Here is an 18,849-nt window from a genome sequence, read left to right as displayed (position 1 = left end):
TGCCTCCCCCTTTCTTACTTCTTGGGGATTTTAATGGACATAACACCCTGTGGGGTAGTGCTAACATCAATGGAAGGGGACGAGTCATAGAACATATGCTCAATGACAATGACCTTTCCATTCTAAATAGTGGAACAAACACCTTTTTCCACATGCCTACCCGTACTTTTTCTGCCATTGATCTCTCTATCTGCTCCCCTTCTCTACTCCCTTCAGTCACCTGGGAAGTGGAGGAGAATCCATACGGTAGTGATCACTTCCCCGTGATAACCTTGCTACACAGTGGGAGACCATGTCTTCCCTTCAGGCTACCACGGTGGAAGATTGATCAGGCTGACTGGACTGCCTTCCAACACCAGGCAAATTTTGATCTTAGTACAGTCAGTCAAGAGCCTATCAATGATGCAGTTAAGTACATCACAGAAAATATTGTCCAAGCAGCTGCTAATGCTGTCCCAAAAACATCAGCCCGGTTTCCACCATTTCCTAAACCTTGGTGGAATTCACAATGCACAGCAGCAAAAAAGGCTCAAAACAAAGCATGGGGGATATTTCGCCGATATCCTACCACGAACAACCTTATAGCCTTCAAACGTGCACGAGCCAAAGCACGTAACATCCGTCGTCAGAGTCAAAAGGAATCGTGGATCCGTTTTACATCATCTATTAACCAGTCTACCAACTCTAAGGTAGTCTGGGATAAAATCCGGAAAATGAAGGGAAAATATACATCCCACCCTTCTTCAATCCTAGATTATAATGGATGCGCTATTGCAGATCCAACTGCAATAGCTAATTCTCTTGGGGAAACATTCTCCAAGATCTCTGCAACATCTTCGTATTCCCCAGAGTTTCTGGTCCTGAAATATAAAATCGAAAAACAGGCACTTAGCTTTAAATATAAGAGTATTTATCCCTACAACGGGGATTTCACTATTTTCGAACTGAAAAGTGCCCTCGCTCTTTCCAAAGCAAGTGCCGTTGGACCAGATGGCATCCATTATGAAATGATTAAACATCTTTCATCAAAATTTATGGATTGTCTGCTCCTTCTGTATAACAGAATTTTTACTGAAGGGCAATTTCCGGACTCCTGGCGAAAGGCTATCGTTCTTGCCTTTCCTAAGCCAGGAAAAGATCCAAACGTCACCGCCAACTATCGTCCTATTGCTCTGACTAGCTGTCTGTGCAAAATCCTGGAGAGAATGGTTAATTCTCGTTTAATTTGGTATCTTGAATCAAACGACCTTCTCTCCAACATTCAGTGCGGCTTCCGAAGGAACCGGTCCACTTTGGACCATCTTATTAGAATGGAAGCATCCATCCGGGATGCTTTCCTAAAACGCGAACACTTGGTGTCGGTGTTCTTTGACTTGGAAAAAGCGTATGACACAACTTGGAGATTTGGCATTTTAAAAGATTTACATAACCTAGGCCTTAGAGGGCATCTCCCCTTTTTTATTCAAAACTTTCTCGCCAAACGATCGTTCCAAGTTCGGGTGGGATCCTCACTCTCTCGCTCCTTTAACCAAGAGGAGGGAGTACCACAAGGATCAGTATTAAGTGTCACGCTTTTTGCCATCAAAATAAATTCCATCACAGAACAACTTCCTCCAACTGTAAACAGTGCCCTCTATGTTGATGACTTTAGCATTTTTTGCCAGTCATGCAACATGAGGGTTATTGAAAGACAACTGCAGAAAGCCATCAATAGTCTGAATTCCTGGGCACTTGCTAATGGCTTCAGGTTCTCGCCGGAGAAGACCGTTTGCGTACACTTTTGTCGCAAGCGTAATCTTCATCCTGAACCTGAGTTAAGGCTCGGACAAAATGCTATTCCAGTAGCAGCGAACACAAAATTCTTGGGACTCATATTCGATAAAAAATTGACCTTTTTGGATCACATTCGCCAACTCCGCACAAAGTGCACAAGAGCCCTTAATATGCTCCGCTCGCTGTCCTCCTTATCCTGGGGTGCAGACCGATGCACCCTTTTACGGCTTTACCGTGCACTTGTGCGATCCAAATTAGATTATGGGTCCCAAGTATATTCTTCAGCCAGAGACAGTGTACTTCGATGGCTGGATCCTGTCCATCATCAGGCTATACGTATTGCTACTGGAGCATTTCGAACATCTCCTGTCCAGAGTTTATACGTCGAAGCAAACGAACCACCGTTATCGTTTCGACGTAAGCAGTTGTCTTTAAAGTACGCTTTAAAACTGAAATCCCTGCCAGACCATCCTACGTGGCCCTTCGTTTTTGAGCCACGATGGGAAAACTTGTACAACACCCGTAAGACTGCCAATCGTCCTTTTGGTATTCGTGTCCAAGAGCTACTCAACGAACTCAATATCAAGGTAGACAAGGTTGCCCAAACATCCAAGCAACCCTTTCCACCCTGGCATGCTCGTGTGCCGGCATGCGACTTGTCGCTTAGAAACTGGGGAAAGTCGGACACTCCATCATGCGTCTACCTGCAGCTCCATTCAGCACACCGAACTGAATATTCCGACTTCGCGCCAGTCTACACAGACGGTTCGAAGTCAGAATCATATGTGGGATCTGCTGCTGTCTTCACAGACAGCACTATCTCAGAGCAGATTCCCTCTGAATGCAGCATATTTACTGCAGAGCTGCACGCTGTAGAGTTAGCCTTGGATCATATTAGTAAATGCCAATACCAACGGTTCATTTTATATTCCGACTCTCTTAGCATGTTACAGGCTGTAATATCTGTGAGGTATAATCCCCATCCAGTTCTGTCTAGCATTCAGCAGAAGATTCACGTTCTCCATGATCGTGAATATGACATCCGCTTCTGCTGGATTCCGAGCCACATTGGGATTAGGGGAAATGATTTGGCTGACGCCGCAGCCAAATCAGCAATTCCCAATAATAACCGTTGCCTGTTAGTCCCTTATACAGACTACAGGCAAATAATACATCAAAACATACATTCCCAATGGCAGGACTCGTGGAATAGACAGACTGCGGATAAATTATATTGTATAAAGCCTGTAATTGAACCGTGGCAGTCTTGTCTGCGCAGGAACCGTAAGGAGGAAGTTGTTCTAGCTCGTCTCCGCATCGGACACAGTCATCTTACACATTCTTTTCTGCTGAGGGCAGATGACTGTCCTGTGTGCGAGCAATGCGACACCATTTTATCTATTAATCACATTTTAACTGTATGTCCACGTTTTAGACATGAACGTGATTTATACTTTACCGTTTTTAGTCATCTGGCTGAGCCTTATACACTCAGTCAGATTTTATCTGACAATGACCATGTGTCTGCTGTTTTTAGCTTTTTAAAATCAATAAACATTTTTACTGCCATATAAAATTTACATTTTATTGTCCTTTTCCATTGATTTATCTTTTATACTTTTGTTATTATTTATTTTGACATGGTGACCTAACTAGTTAGGTCACTGAAAGGTTCAATTTTTATTAATGACATGGTCTTGGCGCATTATAGCCCTAGTAGCTAATGCGCCAATAAAACCAAAACCAAACCAAACCAAACCAAACTTTTGAATTCCAAAATGTTGTTTTTAAAATCTTTATGGACCAGAAACCCAACTCCACCTTCACTCCTTTCACTGTTTCCATTGGTGTACAGCAGATTTCCACTTGATAAACTTATAAGTGATTCATTTCTTCTTCTTGTTTCAGCCAAACCGATGATATTCCAATTCACATTTTCTAATTCCTTTTCCAGCTCTAATATGGGATATTACACATTAATTAAAAATTACAAAACTGCTCAAAATGACAAAACATTTTTATCTTCAAATTTATGTGATAAAAATGTAACTGTGTAAAATGGGCTTTAAACAGTTTGATTTGATTTAGATTTTAATGGCCCCCAAAACATGGCTTTAAACAGTAATAAACATGTGTTCCAAAATTTGCAGGAATTAGTGAAAGATATCTCTCGAAATGAATCATACCAATTACTCAGTTGTGAGTAACCAGTTCCAAGAGTAAATATTAACAGTGTCAATGTGTGTCTGTTACTTGAGTTTCAATTTATACGATAATTGCCTCATTGTTTACAGAACTTCTTAAACTGATGCTATTGAAGACACTACAAAACTGTGTTTATTTTTGCCAATTTAGCTCATCTCACTTTAATTTATGGCAAGGATCCTGAGAATTCTGTAGTTGCCATTTGCAGATATGTCAAAAAATTTTAAACTTGACAAGTACCAAATCTTAAAACATTTGCTACTATGAAGCAATGACTCAGAAAAACAGTCGAACCATTATGAGCAACTGCTGGTAGAGGGAGATTTCAACAAACTGCAAATGTTGAAGAGTAAATACTTCATAATGTGCAAGTATGTCCTATCATAAGTACCAGAAGACTGTCATATTATGTAAATGTTTTATCTGCAAGCATATGGAGGATATTACATGAACAGTAATTGTATTCATTTCACAATACATCTGTACAAGAATTATTGCTACAAGGTAAGAATAAACACAAAAACATTCAGTGGCTTAACATACACAATGCATGTTGAGCCATCGATTTTGCAATGTATACACGATCCTCAATTTTTCAACCATATTCTGATTACAGATAAATCATGTTTTACAAGAAATGGAATTCTCAACTTTCAAAACTCTTACTTAGCCTAAGAAAACTCCACATGACCGTCAGTCTCGTTATCAATATACTTTTTCTTTAATATTTGATTCAATGTTCATATGGTCCTTATTTTTTACCAGTAAAGCCTTCAGGTATAACATACCTACATTTTCTTTGGAAAAATTTGCAGGAATTAGTGAAAGATATCTCTCGAAATCAGCAGAGGATATGGTTCATGCATGATGAGTAAATCACTAGCACAAGCACCATCACTAGCACAGTTGATATAGATGAACAGTGCATCCAGTTGATATAGATGAACAGTGCACTGTTGAGTCAGTTTGGTGTGACATAAGCACTGTGAAAGCAAAAATAAGAGTAGGAGTGTGTTATAAGGCTATTGACTTGAATGAGTAGAATGAACAATTGTACAGAGAAATAGAGTGGGCTAGTAAATCGGAATGTCTTATAATGGGGGATTTTTACTTCCCAGATATTGACTGGAACTTGTGGCTTGGTCACTCACACACTAGTCAGATTTTTTGTGGATTTATTGGATGATTGTTTTCTGCAGCAGCATGTTCGAGAGGCAACCAGAGAAAGTAATACTCTTGATCTGGTTATCAGCAGTGATCATTTGTGTATTAAGAATTTGCAGATAAAGGAACCACTAGGTGGCAGTGATCACAGTGTATTGATGTGGGATTTACTTAAAGATATAATTACCATCAGGGGTAAAGGAAAGGGTTTTTGCTTCTGTAAAGGTGAGTACAGTGGTCTCAGAAAGTTTTTAAATTCTGTACAGCGGGATAAACTGACAATGTTACCAACAGTAAATTCTAAGTGCGAAGCATTCAAGGAATTAATCGTGGAAGCTACTAAAAGTTTCATACCTATTAAGAAATATTGTTCAAGGTTTAGGCCTAAATGGTTATCAAATAAAGTAATGAGACTTGTGACAGAGAAGAAAAATGCATGGTATGCATATAAATTATCAAGCGACCCAGAAGCCTACGGCAGATATAAGCTAGTCTGTAATCAGGTCACAAAGGAGGTTAGGCAGGCGAAGGCAGATTACGAGAAATCTTTGGCAAAAGATGCTACGAAAAACAGCAAGGATTTCTTTACTTATATAAACTCTAAAAGGAAGGGGATGAATATGATTGGTCCACTTGACATCGATGGTTCGACTGTTGATGATCCTGCCCAGATAGCAAACAAACAGAATGAGTATTTTGCATCTCCATTCACACTTGAGGAATTATTAAGGTTTGAAAATGGTAGAAGGTTATCAAATTGTACAAGGGTACTTAATGATTTTGTAATAACTGAGAGCAAAGTGGAGGAGAAATTATTGAAGTTAAACATAAGAAAAGCACCTGGGGTGGATGGGATCTATCCAGTTATATTAAAGGAGGCGGCAAAGCAACTAAGCAAACCCTTAGCCATAATTATGAGAGCATCCTTGGACTCAGGGGAGGTTCCCACGGACTGGAGATGTGCAAATGTATCCCCAATTCACAAAGGGGGATCGAAGGGTGACACGAGTAATTACAGACCAGTTAGTTTAACCTCTGTTCTGGGTAAAATAATGGAGTCACTGGTTAAAGATGCATTGCAGGATCATCTAGACAAGACTGCAGCAATAATTCAGACACAGCATGGGTTTGTTAAGGGAAAGTCTTGTCTGACAAATTTGATAGGATATGATGTGGTTACAAAGGAACTGGATGCAAAAAATAATTTTGATATCATATATTTGGATTTCAGGAAAGCTTTTGAAACTGTTGCGCATGGAAGACTATTGTACAAATTGGAGCAGAATGGTATTAAGGGTAAGTTGCTACAATGGATAAAAGGATGGTTAAGTGGGAGAAGACAGAGGGTGGTAATTAATGGGTGCTGCTCTTCTTGGACTAATGTTATTAGTGGAGTCCTACAGGGTTCAGTGTTAGGTCCACTGTTGTTTTGTATATTTATCAATGATATTGATGAAGGTATATCAGGCTTAATGTCGAAGTTTGCAGATGATACAAAGGTTGGCAGGGTTGTTAATGCCAGCAATGGCAGTGTGCTACTGCAACAGGATCTAGATAATTTGGGCAGATGGGCTAAGAAATGGCAACTGAAGTTTAAATTTGACAAATGCAAAGTATTAGCATTAGCATTAGTAGAGGCATATGATGCAAGAAAGCAAGCTTATTCAGCATCAGCCAAAAAAAAAAAAAAAAAAAAACCAACCACTACTCCCATTTCACCCCTCCGTTCGTTCGAAATACCTGTCCAGCTGAGCCTTAAATTTATTTAGGCTATCAACTTCAACAACAAGCGATGGGAGTCTATTCCACAAACCAACTGCCCGCTGGCTAAAGGCAAATTTCCGCACATCTATCCGACATCCGTCCTTCCTCAATTTGAATTTATGCCCTCTCAGGTGATTATTCTGAGCAAGAGGAAGAATCCCATCGGCATTGAGCATGCTCAAGCCATTCAAAGCCTTATACCCCTCTATCAGATCACCTCGCCGATGCCTAGTCTCCAGGCTCTGTAATTTGCAAAACTTAAGCCTTTCTTCGTAAGAGCAACCCTTTGTTCCATTCACTAATCTTGTTGCCCTTCTCTGTACTCGTTCAAGCAGCTCTACATCCTTCTTGAAATGAGGCCTCCAGACCTGTATACAGTACTCAAGGTGTGGCCTGACCAATGCCTTATACAAGGGAATAATCATATCCTTATCCCTGCTAGAAAAATTCCTGTATATCATTGACAAGACAACCATGAGCTACTCTTGCAGCTCGTCTGCACTGCTCAGAGAACTTCATATCTGCCTGCACAATTACCCCCAGGTCCTTTTCATTCTCTACCACTGTCAGCGTAGTACCACAGAGTTGATACGTTGATCTGGGGTTACTGTTTCCCATATGCAGTACTTTACATTTGTCAATGTTAAACTTCATTTGCCACCTCTCAGCCCATCTGCTCAACCTTTCCAGATCCTGTTGCAGCAGCATAGTATCAGTAGTGTCCTTAACAACCCTGCCAACCTTGGTATCGTCTGCAAACTTGGACATTAAGCCTGATACACCATCATCAATATCATTTATAAATACAGAAAACAACAATGGATCCAACACTGAACCCTGAGGTTTTTTTTTTTTTTTTTTTTTGATTTGGTAGTTGTTGGCGCATCGGCTTCTGTGGCCATATTGCACCTCCCAAGGTTTTTGCAGTACTTTGATCCAAGCCCGAGGCGGGAATCGAACCCGCGACCTTTGGGTTGCTGGGCAGGTACTTTACCCACTCGGCTAGCCCGGTCGGCCGAACCCTGAGGAACTCCACTAATAACATTAGTCCACGTTGAGCAGTGTCCATTGATTACCACTCTCTGTCTTCTGCCACTCAACCATCCCTTTATCCATAGCAGCAATTTGCCTCGAATGCCACACTTCTCCAATTTGTGCAGCAGTCTTCCATGCGCAACAGTATCAAAAGCCTTTCTAAGATCCAAATATATAATATCAAAGTTATTCCCTGCATCCAGTTCTTTTGTGACTACATCATAGTATCCAATCAAATTGGTCAGACAAGACCTGCCCTTAACAAAACCATGCTGTGTCTGAGCTATAACTGAATTCTTGTCCAGATGATCCTGCAGTGCTTCTTTAACCAGTGCCTCCATTAATTTTCCTGGAACCGAAGTTAAACTAACAGGTCTATAATTACTTGTGTCAGCCTTTGATCCTCCTTTGTGAATTGGGGTTACATTTGCACATCTCCAGTCCATGGGTACCTCCCCTGAGTCCAAAGAAGCTCTCATAATTATGGCTAGGGGTTTGCTTACTTCCTTTGCTGCCTCCTTTAATATAACTGGATAGATCCCATCCACCCCTGGTGCCTTTTTTATGTTTATCCTCAGCAATTTCTCCTCCACTTTCCTCTCAGTTATTAGAAAATAATCTAGCTCACTGTCAATGTTTACTTCACCTACGACATTCCCCTTCCTGAATAACTCCTCATGTGTGAATGTAGATGCAAAATACTCTACATTAGAAGTAACATACCATACAAGTAGAAGTAACCCCAGAGAAACATACCAACTGTGTGGTACTACACTTAAGGTGGTAGAAAATGAAAAAGACCTGGGAGTAATTGTGCAGTCAGATATGAAGTTTTCTGAGCAATGCAGACAGGCTGCCAGGGAAGGTCATCATGGGGTTTTGTCAATGATATATAGGAATTTTGCTAGCAGGGAGAAGGAGGTGATTGTCCCTCTGTATAAGGCAATGGTCAGGCCACGCTTTGAGTACTGCATTCAGGTCTGGAAGCCTCATTTTAGGAAGGATGTAGATTTGCTTAAGCGTATACAAAGAAGGGCAACAAGATTGGTGAGGGGATTGAAGGGATCCTCTTACCAAGAGAGGCTTAAGTTCTGCAAGTTGCAGTGGCTGGAGACTAGGCACCTGCGCGGTGATCTGATTGAGGTGTATAAGGCCTTGAATGGGTTGAGCATGCTGAATTCTGATTGGATCCTTCCACTTGTTCAGATTACGAACCTAAGGGGGCATAAATTCAAATTAAGAAAGGATAGATGTAGAATAGATGTGTGGAAATTTGCCTTTAGCCAGCGGGTGGTCAATTGCTGGAACAAACTTTCCATCTGTCATTGTGGAAGTTGATAGGTTGAATAAATTTAAGGAGAAACTGGACAGGCATTTGGAGGGAAGGGAATGGTGTGATTTTTTTTTTTTTTTTGGCTGATGCTGCATAAGCTCATATACTCGCTTTCTTGCATCACATGCCACTACTACTACTACATCAACGGGGAAAGTGGGCACACAAGCCCACTTTTCCCCATGATGTTTTCTGAAGTTTTTAACGTGAAGTACAATAACCAATGAATTGGTTAGAACAGCCCTGTTAAATGGCAAAAGTAACATTGACATCACTCTTTCTAACACTGCACTGGCCGGGAAAGTTTCTTACTAGACTGTCAAGAAGCCTGGAACACCAGTGACCACAGAACCATCAAAGCTTTCAGGTTTACCATCACCTGTACTATCCAAAATGGAAATCTACCTTTGCTATGTGGGACATTGCAAGATATTCTACCAAAACTGCAAAATGGGACTCTTTGAGCTTTCCCTTAGGATAATCGAATTTACCATAAGAAACCCCACAACCTTGACCCTTACTGAGCAGTTACGAGCCATTCAGCAAGCCATTCACAAAGCCCATGATAGGTCAATGCATAAGAATAAGCCTCATCCTCATGCTCTGGTGGTCTCCAGAACTTTTCACCCTCTGCCAGCAGGTTAACATATTGAGGAAAGAATTCCAGTACAAAAAATCAAGCCAGCCACCTGCAGAAGTGGAAGCCCTACAAGTACAAAGGCCACAGAAATAGATATATCTGACTTATCAGTTTTAGCAAATATATCTCATGTCACAATCCTTTTATTGCTACAGGAAACACTGATCCTTGGGATACCGTAAGGATTATCTACAGCAAGCTCCCAAGGGGAAACCCCTTAATATTATCAGGGATCAATAGGAAATTTGGTCCCAGCTCATCTATTAGGTTCCAGTCAGTTACCATGGAATTTCCTAAAGAATCTGTCTTAGGGCCATTCCCATGGACTCATCTAAGAAGAGTATCTTAGAAGAATATCTCAAAGGTCACCTCGACCTTGTGGATGACCTCATCCTCCTCATCAATTCCTATGCTGAACTTGAGCATAAGGCCAATAACATACTTAACCATCTCCACAAGTTGACCCTTACTAACTAACTATGGATTTTGACAGTGAAAACCAAGACCATCAAAGGGAGTCTCAATGGCACCAGAAACCCCAATGTCTGGCTGGCTGGCTGGCCAACACATCTATCACATCTATGAATCAGTCTTTGGAATTCCAAAGGCTGGTTACTCCACCATGATAATGCACAACTGCATTTGCCGCTACTTGTAACTTTTTTGGCCAAACATGGATTCGCTCAAATCCAGAAACCCTCATACTCAATAAATATGGCTCTATATGACTTTTTTTTTTGTTTCCTTTACTGGAAAAAACCCTGAAAGGACATGATTTCATGATGAATAAACAATAAAGATTAATCAGATTCAGATATTTCAAAATTGGCTTTCCGAAAGTGCTTCCAAGGTCAGAAAACTTGTAACTTTTTTGGCCAAACATGGATTCGCTCAAATCCAGAAACCCTCATACTCAATAAATATGGCTCTATATGACTTTTTTTTTTGTTTCCTTTACTGGAAAAAACCCTGAAAGGACATGATTTCATGATGTATAAACAATAAAGATTAATCAGATTCAGATATTTCAAAATTGGCTTTCCGAAAGTGCTTCCAAGGTCAGAAAAATCATTGGGCTAGCATAACCTCAGAACGACATTATTTCAAAGAGAATTAAGTCATACAACCTATAAGTATATTTATTGTCACATTGCAGTCTAGATATTTTTTTAACAGAGCTCATATTAATATTATACACTTATATTTTGTGAATTGAAATAGCTTTAAAAAAATGTGTAATTTGGGGGTTGCATGACTTTATACTTGCCCTCTTTCTTTTATAGTACTGCTTAAAAAAAAAAAAAAAAAAAATACTACTTCAATATGATTTATAATGTTACAGATTTTGAAATATAATCACAATATTTAGACTCAGCACTCCATCATAGAATGTATAATGGTAATTTCCCAAACACAGATATAGAGCTTTATAGATACACACATAATTATTGAATTATACACAAAATACTGAATATCAACCAAATTTTTTGTACTTCAGCAAAAGCCCTCTTAACCGACTTACTGGATTAACCAATGTTTCCCACCTTCCCTCTTTACACCATACTGTTTGACACCTATGGCATACTGCTGTGTGTTGTGCTGTGGGCACTGGTCCAGTATACTTGCAGCTAGTGTAGTACACCACACCCACCTGTTGAGCTGTATAGCTGTATGTTTTCTAAGTGGAAAATTGTGTTTGTTTCAAACCATGTTTGTCCCAGTAAAATTATACTGATCAAAACATATTTTGTCCCATAAACATTTCTGGCAAATTCTTATGTTTTTTTTGTTGCCGAATTCAAAAATGCAAACAGAATTTCTTTACCATGCATAATTTTTATGTGACACAAATTTTGATATAAATAATACAGTAATGAAGCTGTAATAGAGTGTGGTTTTACAAAATAAATAAATGTGTGGAAAGGATTGTTCTGTGTGCTCTGACTGGATAAAGCATAACCTTCTGCGAAACTCTATACTTGTAGCACATGTTGTTCAAACAAGTTCAGATCTGATGTAATATTGCTAACATTACATCAGATTACAACGAGGCTACTAGAGACGGTCGTGTTCAAAGCCGCTAAGTGGATTTTTCTTATTTATTGATTTGAAATTATTGTTTTTCTAAAACTTTTGATTTAAATTTAGTAGTATAACATTATTTTGTGATTAATTTGGTGTATTTATTCTTTACTCGGCCTTGTAATTGCATAAAAGTATCGGTAAGGGTTTCCACGTGTTTCAACTCCGCTACTGTTCGTAAATTTCCCGCCTTTGTGATACGATAGTTATATACCGTACTAGATAGCGTTAGTTGAACTTCGTTAGCAGTTAAATTGTACGTTTAAATAAATACATATAACGACTTAGATTACAAACGTAATATAATTAATTATATTTAACATAATTAATAACATAACATAATTAATTATAATTAATTAATAAATTAATAGAATCATGACTCAGACCAGAGCAGCAAAGCAAAAGGCTCAAGCTAATGGAAGTGCTGTGGCTCAGAGCAGAACTGAGGGGGGGCAGTTGTCCTCTGACTCACAGCCTTATAAAATGCACAGTTTGCTTGATGTTTGCAGAGCAATCGGGTACGTGACATGATACTGCCATGGGGGATGTCTTTGTGTGTGCGCGATGCAAGGAGTGTATCGATATCAGGCAACAACTCGGCGTTCTTGTGGGCCTATATGAGAGCTTGAAGGACAGGGTGGATGCCCTCGAAGAAACTAAATTGAGGGGCCCATCAAGCTCTCAGCTGCCCACATCAACGCCAGAGCTTGCACTTGGGCATCGCGTGACACAGAGGCAACCCCCAAGGCAGAATGCGCTGGTCCCGAAGGAACTAGTAGTTGTTGGTGACTCTATTGTCAGGAAACGAGGAACATGCTTTGTAAAAAAGATAGGTGGAACAGGACCAGGGTAGGTCTGCCAGGGGCAAAGGTTGATGACGTTATAGAGCGAATATCATCTTTTAAGGGCACAAAAGGTGATATAGTTGTACACGTTGGCACTAATAATATTAAGAGTAGGAGACCGGCAGAATTACTTAACAAGTACAGGTCACTGTTGAACAAAAGCCGAGAATTAGGGTTGAATTTGAAAGTGTCTGCAATTCTGCCCAGACACGATAGGAGGGAGTATATGATGAGAGCCTTGTCGATCAATTCGGCCCTGGAAAGATTGTGCAAGGCTCAAGGGGTAGAATTTTTTTCAGCCTGAACTGTACTTGTTAACAGGAGAGATTGCTTCTACAGGGATGGGATACACTTAAATAGAAAGGGTGCAAGAATATTTGCTGATGCTATCGAGGCAGTGTTAGGTGGGTCGGAAAACTGCTAGCTTGGGGGGAGACAAAGACCAATAGATTGACAGTAGCCACTGGCAGAGGTGAAAGAGATTCTTGTACTGCTTCTATTAGAATGAGCAGAAGCCTGAAAAACAAGATGCATGGTATTTCAGAGACTGCTGGGGGGCCATTGCGGTACAAGTAAACACACAATGGTTGTGTTAGGGTAGCTAAGAATAGAAACAGGTGCAGGTATACTTGCGTGTACACCAATGCTAGGAGTTTAGTAAATAAATTTGATGAATTTGAGGTATTGCTCAAAACATCAAAGGCAGATATTGTTGGGATATCAGAGACGTGGTGTCACACAGATATAAGGGATGCAGAACTGCAATTTGGGGAGTACAACGTCTACAGAAAGGATAGACAGGATAGGAAGGGGGAGGGGTTATGCTATTAGTTAAGAAACACATAAAAACCAAGGAAGTGAAGCCAGTCGACATCGCTGGACAGTGCAGTGTTGAGTCAGTTTGGTGTGACATAAGCATTGGGAGATCAAAATTGAGAGTAGGAGTGTGCTATAGGCCTAATGACTCTGATGAGTATAATAAGGAACTGTACAGGGAAATAGAGTGGGCCAGTAAATCAGAGAGTCTTATAATGGGAGATTTTAATTTCCCAGATATTGACTGGAATTTGGGGGCTGGTTACTCACACACTAGCAGGGCTTTTGTGGATTTATTGGATGATTGTTTTCTACATCAGCATGTTCGGGAGGCAACTAGAGGGAGTAATACTCTTGATTTGATTATCAGCAGTGATTCTTCATGCATTAAGAATCTGCAGATAAATGAACCACTAGGTGGCAGTGATCACAGTGTGCTGAAGTGGGATTTACTGAAAGAGGTAACTACCATCAGGGGTAAAGGGAAGGGTTATTGCTTCCGTAAAGGCGACTACGATGGACTGAGACAGTATTTAAATTCTATACAGTGGGACCAACTGATGATGTTACCAACAGCAAGTTCAAAATGGGAAGCATTCAAAGAACTTATCTTGGAAGCTACTAGGCTTTACATACCAACTAAGAAATATTGTTCAAGGTTTAGGCCAAAATGGATGTCAGATGAACTAATGAGGCATATGGCAGAGAAGAAAAATGCATGGGATACTTACAAATTAACACATGACACAGAAGCCTATGATAGATACAAGTTGATATGCAACCAAGTTACAAAGGAGGTTAGGCAGGCGAAGGCAGATTACGAGAAATCCTTGGCAAGGGATGCAAAGAAAAACAGCAAAGAGTTCTTTACTTATGTAAACTCTAGAAGGAAGGGGATGAATCAGATTGGTCCACTTGATATTGATGGGTCAACTGTTGATGATCCTGCTCAGGTAGCTAACAAACTAAATGAATATTTTGCATTGACATTCACACATGAGGAGTTATTCAGCAAGGGGAATGCCAGAGGTGTATTCAACTCTAGCAGTAAGCTACAGAATCTTGAAATAACTGGGAGTAAAGTGGAGGAGAAACTGTTGAAGATAAACACAAGAAAGGCACCCGGGGTTGATGGGATCTATCCAGTTATATTAAAGGAGGCAGCAAAGGAAGTAAGCAAACCCTTAGCCATAATTATGAGAGCTTCCTTGGACTCAGGGGAGGTACCCATAGACTGGAAATGTGCAAATGTGACCCCAATTCACAAAGGAGGATCAAAGGCTGACACAAGTAATTATAGACCTGTGAGCTTAACTTCTGTTCCAGGAAAATTAATGGAGGCACTGGTTAAAGAAGCACTGCAGGATCATTTAGACAAGACTTCAGTTATAGCTCAGACACAGCATGGTTTTGTTAAGGGGAAGTCTTGCCTGACCAACTTGATTGGATACTATGATGCAGTCACAAAAGAACTGGATGCAGGGAATAACTTTGATATTATATACTTGGATCTTAGAAAGGCTTTTGATACTGTTGCACATGGAAGACTGCTACACAAATTGGAGCAGTGTGACATTGGAGGCAAATTGCTGCTATGGATAAAGGGGTGGTTGAGGGGGAGAAGACAGAGAGTGGTAATCAATGGACACTGCTCATCGTGGACTAATGTTATTAGTGGAGTCCCTCAGGGCTCAGTGTTGGGTCCATTATTGTTTTCTGTATTTATAAATGATATTGATGATGGTATATCAAGCTTAATGTCCAAGTTTGCAGACGATACAAAGGTTGGCAGGGTTGTCAAGGACACTACTGACACTATGCTGCTGCAACAGGATCTGGAAAGGTTGAGCAGATGGGCTGAGAGGTGGCAAATGAAGTTTAACATTGACAAATGTAAAGTACTACACATGGGAAACAGCAACCCCAGAGCAATGTATCAACTCTGTGGTACTACACTGACAGTGGTAGAGAATGAAAGGGACTTGGGGGTGGTTGTGCAGGCAGATATGAAGTTCTCTGAGCAGTTCAGACGGGCTGCAAGAGTAGCTCATGGAGTATTGTCAATGATATACAGGAATTTTTCCAGCAGGGATAAGGAGGTGATTATTCCATTGTATAAGGCAATGGTCAGGCCACACCTAGAGTACTGTATACAGGTCTGGAGGCCTCATTTCAAGAAGGATGTAGAGCTGCTGGAACGAGTACAGAGAAGGGCAACAAGATTAGTGAATGGAACAAAGGGGTGCTCTTACAAAGAAAGGCTTAAGTTTTGCAAATTACAGTGTCTGGAGACTAGGCACCAGCGAGGTGATCTGATAGAGGTGTATAAAGCCTTGAATGGTTTGAGCATGCTCAATGCTGATGGGATTCTTCCTCTAGCTCAGAAAAATCACCTGAGAGGGCATAAATTCAAATTGAGGAAAGACAGATGTAGGATAGACGTGCGGAAATTTGCCTTTAGCCAGCGGGTGGTTGGTTGGTGGAACAGACTTCCATCCCTTGTGGTGCAGGTTGATAGCCTAAATAAGTTTAAGGCTCAGCTGGACAGGTATTTTGAACGAACAGAGGGGTGAAGTGGAAGTGGTTTTTTTTTTTTTTTTTTTTGGCTGATGCTGCATAAGCTTGCTTTCTTGCATCAAATGCCTCTACTAATGCTAATGCTAACATCCATAGAGTAGACTGTTCTCCAGTTGTGTGCTGAATGTCACTTGGTTTAGGTCATTATTGTTTGTGTTCCTTTTCTTTAAGTTTTGTGTATACTTTTTTAAATGTTTCTGTGCATTTACAACCTAAGATTCCTCATAAATGTATCACTAATCCTAATAGTTTTTGTTAGCTCACTACCACTCATGCTAAATGAGTGGCAGTGATGACAATGTGAAACTCACATGGATACTTTTTGGAGTGTAGCATATAATCAAAATGAAATCATAGGTATTACATATAATCCTCATAATCTGAACTATTTATTTTTTACTTTTTAAGAGTTTTGAATTTTAAAAATTTACCTGCAGCATCTAACAGTTCTGAATCAATTTTTTCAGTAAGTAAACAAAACAGTCCATCTTTTCCAATGATTTGTTTTAAAAGTTCCTCCCGTGGAATGGGTTTATTATCTTGCCATATTTCCAGAATGCAACTAAAACATTTTAAAAATATATTAAAATTTTGTCTGTGAACTTGTCTATTCCTATACAACATCACAAAACTTTAAAGATAATACATAAACTGCAATATATTTGAAAATTCAAGACCATATTGGAAGCTGATAACTGTTTCTGTCAAGCTGGTGTTACAAAACTTATAGGAAAGAAACATGAGAGGAAGAGGAGATATAGATAAAATGATCATTACATATAATGATTACTTATAAAGACCAACAGGTGGGTAACAACCAAAATAAGACTGAAATGTCTTATTTTGGGAACTAACTTTCTAGAAACTGTTCTCAATACTCAGCAGCAATATACTTCTAGACTGAGCAGATTGCAGATATCCCCTGTAATCTCTTTGTTGGAGCTATAAAGACAGAGAGCTAAGTAAATCCACATTAAGCAGGGGATATTTGTCTATAGGAATTAATGTAAATCATTTTAAGTGGTTGGTGTGACCAGTGTTTCAATCTAATTTTAAGGCAGCATTACTTTATATAACAGTATTAAATGCAGCAAAAGCATTTATTATGCCTTTAAATATAAATTTAATTTAAATACACGAATTATGCAAAAAAACAAATACCATATATATTCTAGAAAATGCAAGAAAACTTACCTTAAAATTATAGAAGCTTATAAGTATACAATATATTTACATTATTTAAAATAACAGCTTGCTCAATACTATTAAGTGTAATGTAAATCTAGAACCATCCCAAATCCAATCTTTTTAGAACGTCCAATTTAGTTTCCAATGACAAGTTTTTCCAATAAATTTTCACCCCCTTCATGTAATTAGCACTAGCCTACTCAATTGAGCTCTCTGAGGAAATTTAACAAAAGAGATGTTGAAACTAGAGATATCTTTTAAGGGTGCAAAAGTTGATACTGTTGTACACATGTACACTAATGATATTAAGAGTAGGAGATATGAGGATTTAATTAACAAGTACAGGACAATGTTGGGAAAACATTGAGAGTTAAGATTAAATTTGAAAGTGTATGCAATCCTGCTCAGACACAATAGGAGGGAGTACATGTTGAGACTTGTCAATCAATTCGGCACTGGAGAGACTGTGCAAGGCTCATATGTGCTTGTTAACAGGAGAGACTGTTTTTATAGGGATGGGATACACTTAAATAGAAAGGATACAAGAATATTCACTGATGCTATCAAGGCAGCGGTAAGTGTTATTTAGTTTTTAGGAGCATTAGCAACTAAGGCCATATCGCTCCGGGGATATGCGGTGGCCATTCCCTGACCTTTCCGCATCCTCCGTATTTGGTGGTCACGGGCTCAAACCCCGGTCTAATCAAGAAGTGTATGCTACGCACTGCTGCGCCTACCCACCTGGCTATGGAGGCGCCAGTGCTAAGTGTATTGGTAAAATAATAGCTTGAGAGGAATACACACACTAATACATCCACTAGAGGTAAAAGTGATTCTTGCACTGGTTCTGTAAGAACATGCAGCAGCCTGGAAAGCAAGGTGTTGGAGATTTCAAGCTCTGCTGGTAATCACAAAAAAAGCAAATACATGGGCTGTGTTAGGGTAACTAAGAGTAAGAACAGGTGCATGTACACTAATGCTAGGAGCATAATAAATAAATCTGATGAATTTGAAGTGCTGATTAAGTCATCAGATGCAGACATTGTTGGGATATCAGAGACATGGTGTTAATCAGACATGGGGGATGCAGAATTTGAATGTGGGGAATACAATGTGTACAGACAGGACAGTAGGACAGGGATCATGCTCATAGTTAAAAAGCATATTAAATCTAAGGCAGTGCATCCAGTTGATATAGGTAACCAGTGCAATGCTGAGCCAGTTTGGTGTGACATAAGCACTGGAAAAAAAAAAAAAAAATGAGAGTAGGATTGTGTTATAGGCCTAATGACTGTGATGATTATAACAAACAAATATACAAAGAAATAGAGTGGGCAGTAAATCAGAATGTCTTATAATGGAGAATTTTGAACTTTTCAAGTACTGAATGGAACTTGTGGGCTGGTCACTCACACACTAGCAAGACT

General features: G+C 39.7%; 1 protein-coding gene across 3 annotated transcripts in view; it reads right to left on the bottom strand.

Moving 5' to 3' along the window:
- LOC150081492 (glyoxylate reductase/hydroxypyruvate reductase-like) overlaps nt 1-18,849 on the bottom strand; it is a 240,693-nt gene that overhangs the window by 156,243 nt on the left and 65,601 nt on the right. For all 3 annotated transcript variants that reach the window (XM_090379326.1, XM_090379328.1, XM_090379327.1), the window contains one exon: nt 16,666-16,796. In XM_090379326.1, coding sequence (XP_090235452.1) covers nt 16,666-16,796 — 131 coding nt within the window. The remainder of the gene's footprint in view (nt 1-16,665; nt 16,797-18,849) is intronic.

The sequence above is a fragment of the Mastigoproctus giganteus genome, chromosome 8 (genome assembly GCF_048544385.1).
Source record: "Mastigoproctus giganteus isolate SK-2022 chromosome 8, ASM4854438v1, whole genome shotgun sequence".
In the NCBI taxonomy this organism is placed as follows: Eukaryota; Metazoa; Arthropoda; class Arachnida; order Uropygi; family Thelyphonidae; genus Mastigoproctus; species Mastigoproctus giganteus.
Note: the sequence above shows the minus strand (reverse complement) of the source record. Positions and strands in the feature narration are given on the sequence as shown.